This window comes from Alosa sapidissima, chromosome 22 (genome assembly GCF_018492685.1).
Source record: "Alosa sapidissima isolate fAloSap1 chromosome 22, fAloSap1.pri, whole genome shotgun sequence".
In the NCBI taxonomy this organism is placed as follows: Eukaryota; Metazoa; Chordata; class Actinopteri; order Clupeiformes; family Clupeidae; genus Alosa; species Alosa sapidissima.
The window spans coordinates 30,799,707-30,810,962 of record NC_055978.1 but is presented as its reverse complement, the minus strand read 5'-3'; the positions used below and the strand labels follow the sequence as shown (position 1 = coordinate 30,810,962).

Here is an 11,256-nt window from a genome sequence, read left to right as displayed (position 1 = left end):
CCTGCAATACCTGAGTTGACCTGAGTGAAAGTACAGCCGTGTAACTGAGCACAGCTGTCCCAGTGCAGTTTGTGCCTGTAGGTGTAACCCAGGAAACAGAGCAGTCTGTGGGGGAAACTTGGATTTGCATTGCCAGGCCTGAGTGGGTCTGCTAGTCCCAGAATAGAGCAGCACTATCGCCAGATGTTCAAGTGTTCTCAAGGGATTTACATGAGGGCACATTACACACAGTAAAGTCAGACTGACGAGGGAGTTCTAGAGTTTATACGGATTCATCAGCATTTCTGGACTTTTAAGGTCTAATTGGTCTTTTTATGGTGGTAGAGAAGGCAGGTTATTCATTAACTCTGTTGATTAAATCTGAAAACCTCTTTTATATAATATTACTTTACTGAATTTTAGTTATTTTTTCTGAATTAGGAAACATGTCAGTGGCTTATTAAGAACCTTAACATTTTTAATCAAAACATTTTTTTCAAAAAAATCTTCAACATGCTGCATTACAAGACCATCAACATCGAATTTCATAGAGCACTTCACTCCCTTCATAGTTCGTTATGATATTGGAATAATTCCCCATGTATGATGTTGAACTATGACTGTGTAAATGGATTAATTAAAGTTATTTTATATAGATATATAGATAGATAGATAGATAGATAGATAGATACTTTATTGATCCCCAGGGGAAATTCAAGGTCTCAGCAGCATACATACAACATACGTAGGATTCCCGATATTTATAAAGAACAAGACTACAATTGGAAGTCTCTTATCATCAAACTCCTTTATTAGTACTTTTTTGAAACACATGAAAGGTTCAACGCTACACATATTTGAGATGATCAAGAAAGACAGTCACAGAGGAGACTCTAGGAGCAGTCTGATTTCTTCAGGATCTCAGTGACGGTCTGGGAGCCCTGCTTTGCCTCGCAGGTCACTGCGTGCCCCTGGTTCCATTCCTGGAGAGGGAGGGTCAGGGTGCTGCTCCAGCTGTACAGGCCGTCCTTCTGTGGGCCAAAGACACTGGTGTCCCCGCTCCTGCTGCTCCCCGCTACCTTCCAGCTCAGCGCCCAGTTGGACGGGAAGCCTCCGTTAGCCAGGCACATCACCGTGGCTGAAGTCCCGCTGGTGTGCAGGGGGGGCAGGACTGTGAGTTTGGGACGGGTGTCACCTGAGAAATGAACCAAAGAGGTAGAGAGAGGAATAAAGAGGTCGTCTGTTGAGAAACATCAATACCTCTCTACACATGATATTACAGATGCTATATGACAGTAGGCCCACATGCTGTTACAGATACACTGGATCTTGTTCAGAAGATCATATTTTTTAATCAGTATGGATTAACCAAGAACGTGCAGGTTGATGTAATTAGCAACTGGTAACATCAGCACATTGGCTCAAAAGATACGTCGAAGAAGACTGAGACTTATAGCAATAAGAACAGAATATTGTGTAGAAATGTCCGAGTCCAAATAAAAGCATCAGAAGTTTTAAGTTAATTTGGGTCTGACATCATCCATTTTCTGACTCACAACAGGAGACAAAAATATAGTGAAATATTAATAGAAAAACTAACACCAGTACTGTTGCAGCTACTAGAGTTGCCAGATGTCATATCACAAAGCTAAGAACAATGAGACTTGAAACAATCTCAGTCCAAATAAAAGCATCAGAAGTTTTAGAATTTTAGGTTTGACTCACAGTTGGATAAAAAAATTGTGAAAATATTAATAACAAAACGAATAATGTTGTAGAACTAACACCAATAATGTTGCAGGTTAGGAGATGTCACATCACAAAGTCTAACATCACATATTTTCTGAAAACACATGCATATGATAGGCAATCTAACATACAAATCCGACAACATTACAGTTAAATAAACCAGTTTGAGTTGCAAAACACAGTTATGGCCAAAGCACAAGTTCTGCACTGTTACAGAAACAGCATAACAATTTACCCAGAGGAAATGAAATTCATAATAAGATCTGTTCTTTGTCTAGCCTTTCTCTCCTAGAAATAAATACTTTTTTTCTCTTTTCTTGTATGTCTCACTTTCCACTCCTATGACATTGTGTTCCAATAGTCTTCCGAGTTCTAGCACAAGTGTAATTCACGTTCTATAATCTATTGTTCTACTCCTTATTTCTCCTAAATACAGTTGAAGAGAAATGGGACAGAATGCAGAATCTACAAATCTAAAAGCCAATTTTTCTCTGAGACAAAGAAAAGACAGCAACATTTTCTCCTGGGAGAATACAAGGTACTATGGATAAATGGCTTGGACCTACAGTGGTGTACAGAATAGAAAATAATAGATTAGGGTAGAGTAGAATAGAATATTAGAATGCTCCAAAAATATGACCGTTTACTTACTTCCAACGTCAAGTCTAGTGCCGCCTCCAAATGTGTACCACAATGATACAAACACTATCAGTGGCCGTACAAAAACCCTCCTCTGAGGCGCACAAGCAACATACCTTCAATTTCTGATATCCCAATAAAATTCATCCAGCAAAGATTTGCCAATCACTTCACCAGGGGCTAAGATTCCCCACCAATCACCAGTACACACAATGAACTCAGTTTTTCACATTATGACCAAACTCAGAGGCAGGTTTATGACTAATCTATTCTTAAATAAAGCGCATCATTGCAGAATATATACAAATGACACGTATGAAGTTTTTTTTTACCAAAATACTAAGATGTAGTCAAAGATGTTATGTTAAAGATGAAAGCAGGACTTACTTCCAACATCGAGTCTTGTGCCTCCACCAAAAGTCCACCACAGTGATACAGACTCATAGAGACGCTCTACAAAAACCTCTTCACGGCTCAGCGACTGTGACTGGCAGTGCAATATACCGTTAAAGTGAGGGCAACATGTGTTAGCAGATCAAAAACTCAGTCATGGTTAATTTTATGTTTTATTCTATAACTTTTTCCTTGATAAAATAAAGAAAAAAAAATCCAAGTTCAAAAATGCAGGCCCATTTAAAGTCCTTAGACCTTCCATTTGCTGACCAGTATTTTTATGTTTGCACAGACTGCGCCCTAAAAAGGTATCAAGTAAGAAGACATTTCACATGTGGCAATAATCTGTAGGCCTGAAGATAGTATTCCTCATGGTAGAATCAGATACTCAAATGAAACTGCCTGTAGGTTTCAGTGACCAGTCTTGTCCAGGGGCACTTGTGGTATGATGAACGCGATAAGGGAAGATTTACTTCAACAGAAAGTTGAATACCACATGATAATGATGATTTCAGCAGAGCAGAAACTGGTGCTATTCCAGGTAAATAGAGCTCAAAACATTTATTAACATATTTATTCACTTTCCAAGGGTGGGGAACTGAAGGCACCAGTCTGACAGAGGGGATATTTGCATAACCAACCTGAACATTGTGCTGCTGAGAGCTTTATATCTCAGAGAGGACTGGATCACCGTCATTTGGGAGAACACAAATCTGACAACATGACTTTTCTCATCAGATTCCTCTGGACACTCCTGTTCTGCATTCCAGGTAAAACCACAAAGTCATGTTTTGTGGGGTTTATTTGCTAACAGAATTTGATTATTTTGAAATGTCACATAAAAATATGTATTTACTAACCAAATGCCACTGAAATGTATGAAATGTTTCAGAGTGCAGGGGCCAGATCAGTGTGACTCAGACTCCAGCAGTGAAAGCTGTTCCTGTGGGACAAACCATCACACTGAACTGCAGAAGCAGCAGCAACCTCGACATGTACTGTCCCGACTGTGTCTCCTGGTACATCCAGTAAACATTAGGAAGTAAACATTTACTCTAAACTAACAGTATGACATATTCACCTTTACATATTGGCATGTTTTCATTTATATTTTAATTAGCCTATAAATGGTTCATACGATATAGCGCAGTACAAAAACCTCCCTCAGTCAGGACACGATTGTTTGTGTAAAAGATACTTTTTAAAACACATTCTGCATCTGTTTTACACATTACTCATTATGACCGTAGCGAAGCGGTCATATAGGGATTGTCAAAAATGAAATTTGGTGGGTATGTAGCCCCACTAGACTTTTACGGAAAAATTTAGTTTCGTCCCCGGGGGCCACTGCCCCCCGTGCTGGGCCACCCGAACCGCAAAAACATCAGTTTTTCCTAAATAACTACCTGAACCGTGGCACTGAGGATGAAGAATCTTTTATGGTATGTTGGTCTCAAGGGCCCACATCAATCTGGCCCATAATCACTCATTTGTGATTTGCACCCCCCCGGTAAAAAATGAAAATGCAATATTATTCTGCTTTAATCGCCCCTATCTTCAGTTAAGATGTTCAGAACTGCACCAAATTTTATGTTTATGATTGACCTGGCATTCTCTGGGGGTATGCCAAGATTCGTAGAATTTCATCCATGGGGGTGGGGGGGGGGGGGGGGTCTAAAAAAATTAGGTTATGTGTACATTTAGTGACTGTACACTCATTGGCCTGTAGATGGCGGTACACACATATACACATGCACACACACACACAGGCGCCCACATACTATCGGTATTAGAACGGCCGATACATAATTACAAATTAAGTAGGATTAAAAGAAAGCAAAAAATAAATATTCATCATCATCATCATGGCTGCATTTCCAGTATTGGCGATAAGTAGTCGTTTGTCCACTAGATGGCGCGTCGTTGCAGTGAGACGTAATTTTGTTGGAAGTTAAAAGTGGGTTGGAAAAACAATGGACGCTTCATACAAGGAGTGTAGTTTACCGCAGAGAACGTCTAATAAGGATAGGATGATGTTCACATGAAATGTAATTTCCATTTCTTCTTGAAGCCGAAATAAATCTGAGGATGTTTATCGGACATGCTTGGTTTTTACTGCAGGTAGGTTAATCTTATAATATCAATAAGGACCTAGGTAATGTTACCGTTAGCGTTGGTTGAGTGATGGAGGCCAATTTGATTGATTGCATTTGTAAAAAACTATAAATGCGGTTATACCAAGCAAATTGATAGCAGCACTGTTGTTCTGCTCTCACTATGTGTTGTACTTCCTCAGTGTTAACAGATTAAACAGGCAGCCAAACTCCTTTTCAAGAGCCAGGAAACTGAGCGTGCTTGCTCCTTTTATTGACTTCGTTTGCAGCATAAAGTCAATTTGACAACATTGAATTGGTGTATGCTATATATAGCAACAGTAGCATAGTATGACGTCATTGACGCTTAGCCTACAAGTTAACATGCTAACCATCATAATCACACACACGCAGGTAATCTAATAATCAAAATTCCTCGAAAGCATTCATACAAAAACTCTAAACATGTACAAAACTCATAGCACTTACAGTCATTGCTTTCTGAAGGCTCAATCCAACAGATTAAAAGAGATTTTACACACGAGGTAAAACCGTAGCAACCATGCATTTGTTTACGTTCTTATTCTTCCTGCTTTCTTACCACTTCCTTCTAACGTTCCGATCTACCCAATAGCAATCAGTGTCAGAACAAAAGCCCCACAATAGCAACAATACAACTACATAAATGACCTTAACATAGAAAATTACAACTTAGTCATTTTTTAAAGTATTTTTAGCACACACAACTTATTTGGGCAGAACAACTGTAATTGTATCTTTCGACTGTCATTTATTGCACGTGCTACAAAATCATTCTGTGCAATGGAAGATTTACCAACGTTACACCGGTCTGATACAGTTTTGCCTATACATGCGTGAGACTGAGACGCCTGTTTATTTTGTTTTAAGTGCGTGCAGGGTGTGAGAGGGGAATCGATGTGCTTTGATTCCAGCTTGGTAGTTGTAGTCTGTGAGATTAAAAAGCACGTGTGTGTGAAGTATCCAAACAATGACACCTTCATTTCATTATGGCTGCTTTAGCAACACACCTTAAGCTACTGTGTAGTGGGTCCCATTTAGAAGTGGCTACTTCATTCGCGCTTTCCTTGACTCATGGAGCTGCGTGAATTTTATTACAACTTTTCGCCACGATATGGCAGTTTAAGTCCGCATGATACTGTAAGGCGTAAGCCATTGGTTTCCAAAGGAGATTTTATTTGTGTCGCCAGCATAGCCTATTGACAATTTATGTTGTAAATAGGCCTACCATATAAGCCTACATGTAGCTTAGGGAAGCTAACAGCTTTCTATTAGGATCTAGTTTGTTAGTTACAGTTTGGTCATAACTCCCTGATGCATTTTTGCATTTAGAATAGCCAGAGCGTGGATATCTCAATCGGAAAATTAAACAATATCGGGTGCCTATGGACTAGGCTGGGTGAACCCAGCCTGATCTGCCCGCTATTTATTTTTTGATTTCTTAAAAGATTGAGCTTGGTCTGGTGAAAGCCAAACTAGCCATGGACCTCAGTTACACAATACAAGGTAACATGAATCAGCCTATATTTGCACGAACAATAACGGACAACAGCTCTTCAACTTTGGCCCGTTAAAATGTGTATGAACAGTCTAGCGACGCATTTCATCAAGGCCCATTTGGACATGTCAGTTATTTGCACCACTGGTTAGATGTAAAACAGCATTTCGTTTCAGACTACTGTTACTTAATTTGTGCATTGACAATAAAGTATTACATGAACTAAAGATGACTAAAATCTTATGTAGAAGAAGAAACATTCACAAAAAAATCCATCCATCCAAAAATGACCTTTGTTTTTGATAGCTGTTGAAAACGGCATGGAACTGACAGAGGTGTTTTTGTTTATAAATAAATAAATATATAAATAAATAACATTATGCTGATACCTTTTGCTTTTCCCAAATACAATGTAGCCTACAGGTGTAAGTGACCTTTAATCAATCCAGTTGCAATGGATGAACTGTGATGAACTGCCCTACTTGTGATTGTTTAGAGATTTTAAAGGTTTTATAACAATGCTACATCTTCTTTGGCTATTCTACAATCTATTCACCTTTTCAGCACCAGTAGGCTACTTTCTGTGCAGCCGCACACACACACTCAGGCATGCCAAACAAGCATACACAAAAGTTTCAAGAGTGGGGGATGGAGTAAAATATGGAGACAAATTGAAGTGTGATTTATTTTCGCGGAACGGATGTACAGGACTGAGCGGCGGGACTGATCATATTTTGTACCGCTATGCGGTACATCTAGTTATATGAATATCAGATGCTACACCACTTCATTTTGGAGAATGCTTCATACTTCATACATTCTTCTTCATACTCTAGATGGTGCTGGTGGACATGTCTAATCCTGCTACATCTAAGATGATGGTGGTGCAAATACAATCTTCCTCTCACATCTAAGATGGAGGCCAAATCTGCCCAATCTTTTCCCAGTCAGGCAGCACAATACCGCATCACTGCAGCAGGGGAGACCTACTGAGGTGAAGGCTGCTACAGGCCTGTCTGTGGCATTGCAGTCGATGGTCAAGTGAACTGATCCTATGAGTTTACTCATGTAACCAGGCAAGCTTACAGACACACCTGAACACTCAGAGCCAATCAGCAGAGCACACACACTCCCTTCACCTGCAGCTGTGTAAGGACCCATAGGGAGAGTGTGTCATGGACATCTGAGTGTGTAATGGACATCTGAGTGTGTAATGGGCATCAGAGTGTGTAATGGACATCTGAGTGTGTAGTGGACATCTGAGTGTGTAATGGACATCTGAGTGTGTAGATAGATAGATAGATAGAAAGATAGATAGATAGATACTTTATTGATCCCCAGGGGAAATTCAAGGTCTCAGCAGCATACAGACAACACAAACACATTCTTTAACAGCAGAAAGAGTAATTAAAGTATATAATATAAAAACACAACTAAGCAATAAGGACAGTAGAAGATAAAGAATATGCTAAATATACTAAAATACAAATTATACTAACACTTAATCTAAATCAATTCTAAAAACAGTACCCAGTGGTGATTAATCAATCAGAGGCGCTTGCAATGACTGAGGCAGGGACTGAGCCTGTGATTCTCTGTGCATAGTAAGGTATGGTAAGGTGCTCTAAGGTGCTCTGTGTGAATGAGTGTCATGGTGGTAGTGCAATGGTGATCGTGGTCATGGTGATAGTGCAAATGAGTACGTCCAACAGTGCAACAATGCAGAAATAAAGTAAAGTAAAGTCTATATATTTAACTATTTAAGAAAATGTATAAGTAAGTGTGGCCACAGTTCGGCTGTGGCATGGAGGGGGGGGTTATGCATATGTGCTAATGTGCTAATATAGCACGCAAACAATGAGGCATAAAGACAGTGGTAAAAGTGGCTATTGGACAGACAGTACCAAACATGGAGGGGGTGAAGAGGCAGACAGACTATGCAGAGAAGTCTATCTCTCCTCTTCCCTTAAGTTAGGCTTTGAACAGTTCAATGGCCCTGGGGACAAATTACTTTCTCAGTCTGTCAGTTGTGCAAGGCAGTGAGCGAAGTCTCCAGCTGATCAGGCTCTTCTGCTTAACAATAGTGCTGTGGAGTGGGTGACACTCATTGTCCAAGATGTTGATCAGTTTGTTCAGGGTCCTTTTGTCAGATATTGAAGTGATGCACTCCAGTTCAGCTCCCACTACAGAGCCAGCTTTCCTTACCAGCCTGTCAATTCGCCCCACATCCTTCTTCCTTGTGCTTCCTCCCCTACATACCACTGCATAGAAGAGGACGCTGGCAACAACAGACTGGTAGAACATCCTGAGGAGCTTACTGCACACATTGAAGGACCGCAGCCTCCTCAGGAAGTACAGCCTGCTCTGCCCTTTCTTGTAGAGTGCATCAATGTTGGCTGACCAGTCCAATTTATTGTCCAGGTGGAGACCCAGATACTTGTAGGTGCTAACCACCTCCACAATGACCCCATCAATGTGGACTGGTAGCAGAGCGGGCTTAGACCTGCGGAAATCCACCACCATCTCCTTGGTCTTTGAAGTGTTGAGTTGAAGGTGATTGAGTTTGCACCACTGCACAGTGTCCTCCACCAGGCTCCTGTACTCCTCCTCCTGCCCGTTCCTGATACACCCCACAATTGCAGTATCATCAGAAAACTTCTGCATGTGGCATGACTCGGTGTTGTAGCAGAAGTCAGATGTGTACAGGGTGAACAGGACTGGAGAGAGCACAGATCCCTGTGGCGCTCCGGTGCTGCAGATCACAGTGTCAGAGAGTGTGTAATGGACTTCTGAGTGTTTAGTGGGCATCTGAGTGTGTAATGTCCATCTGAGTGTGTAGTGGACATCTGAGTGTGTAATGGACATCTGAGTGTGTGCTGCTCAATCCCACAGTTACATGGTTCAGTTCATCTCCTGTTATAACAGTGAAAAGACTGCACTACACTGCAGAGATCCCCTTCATCGGCCACAGAGGTGGACAGAACACACAGGCTGAACTCTCCTCTCGTAGAAAAGCAGTTGTTCCTCCGCGCTTCTGTGACTAACTATCTGGTGCGTCAACGGGAGAGGACTAATTGTAGCGAGAGAGAGGAGTCCATTAGCCTGGCTAACGCCAAACCTCATCTTATTGAGATGGGGTCTGGGAACTACACATTCATTTTCTCGTGTTTGAAACCTGGTTTACGAATGCCCAGAGCCGTTTATTGGGTGCTACGAATGTCTATCAAATGTGTCTGTCGTACGTAGCTCATAACCGCTTCGGTGTGTCGTCATCGTCTTGCTGTCCCCCCTCCATTGTGTGATTGGTTCCTTCGTTGAGGTGAAAATGAAGTCCATGGAATCCAGGCTGCCTAGCAGCGTGAATAAAATCGTGCGCGTAAGGCAGCATGGGAAAACCTGGCTAGGAGTTCACGGAGCTCCTCTGAGCTTCAGCACCACGGACAGCAGCAGTGGACTGAAGGCAGGTGGGGTAAAGGGGTCACTGTGGACGACCCGCCCCCAGTTCAGTACCACGGACAGCAGCAGTGGACTGAGGGCCGTTTGACATGACCAGTGCTGCTCAGTCCCAGTTATAGTTACATGGTTCAGTTCATCTGAGCAATCAGACCCCCCCCCCCCCCCCCATCATTTCTGTTCTCTGCTCTCCACCTGCAGTGAGCTCCAGCAGCAGCAGTGCAGTCATGTGGAGCCTGACTGAGGGAGCTTTTTGTACGGCGCTTTAGCACTGTGTGAACACCCAGTTACTGTTGATATAGTGTGCACTCTGACAGTAGTAAACTCCTGCATCCTCAGCCTGGACATTACTGATGGTCAGAGTGAAGTCACTGTGAGTTCCACTACCACTGAATCTGGATGGAGTCCCAGACTGAAGTGTTTTGGCATGACGGATAATGAGTTTAGGAGCTGCTCCAGGTTTCTGTTGGTACCAGTATAAATCAAGATTTGATTTCCCTGCATCATACACATCACTGCTGGTTTTGCAGTTCAGAGTGACCGATCCTCCCTGTTGAACAGCTTTCACTGCAGGAGTCTGAGTCACAGTGACCTGTCCATAGGACTCTGTAGAGAAAAAGAATCATTGTTAAAACCTCTTATAAACACACAAACACAAACAATATCTCCTGTGCTGCTGGAGAAGTTGTGGTCAGTTTCTTACCTTTATAGCAGAAGGCAAAAGTCCAGAAGGCTATGAGGATGGGTGTCATTGTTGTGTTATAAAGAATTCTCTAGAATGATGACAGGCTTTCTGTTGCTCTAAAGCGTTTTGAACACACAATATAAATATCCAACTAGAGCTGTCATCCATTCATTCAAATCAACATCTACATGCAAATATTCCTCCAGAACAGCATGAAAGGAGCAAGAGTGGATATGCACTGAAGTACTGATCACTCTTCAGCATCCATCTTGTGGTGAGAAGTTATGGGATGGTATGATGATGACCATATGCCACAGATCACCATCTACTGCATCCTGAGTGTGAGAGTGGCATCCTCCACACCTCTGCTGGCTCGGTAGGCCAACTGCATGAGGTCCATGAGCTTAGATGTTTGAGATGTGAGTTCCTTTATCACCACATGGCACATGCTCAATGCACTGCTTTAAATTGGTGTGAGTTCAGTGGGTCTGAAGTCATTTTAGAGATGTGTTGTGTTACAGTTTTAAACCACTGGGTTGTTTTAAGTTCTGGAACAAGGTGAAATAGAAAAGCAAAGACGTCTCATACAGTATGCTGGTCCCATGGCCCTGGTTATAAAGACGTCTCATACAGTATGCTGGTGCCATGGCCCTGTTTATACAGTAAAGACGTCTCATACAGTATGCTGGTGCCATGGCCCTGGTTATACAGTAAAGACGTCTCATACA

General features: G+C 41.8%; 1 gene segment (V, D, J or C); it reads right to left on the bottom strand.

Moving 5' to 3' along the window:
• Nucleotides 1-768: 768 nt before the first annotated feature.
• Nucleotides 769-10,657, bottom strand: LOC121697036. The segment is given in 4 exon segments: nt 769-1,174; nt 2,755-2,792; nt 10,125-10,449; nt 10,547-10,657. Coding segments are annotated over 4 exon segments (714 nt in total).
• Nucleotides 10,658-11,256: the final 599 nt, after the last annotated feature.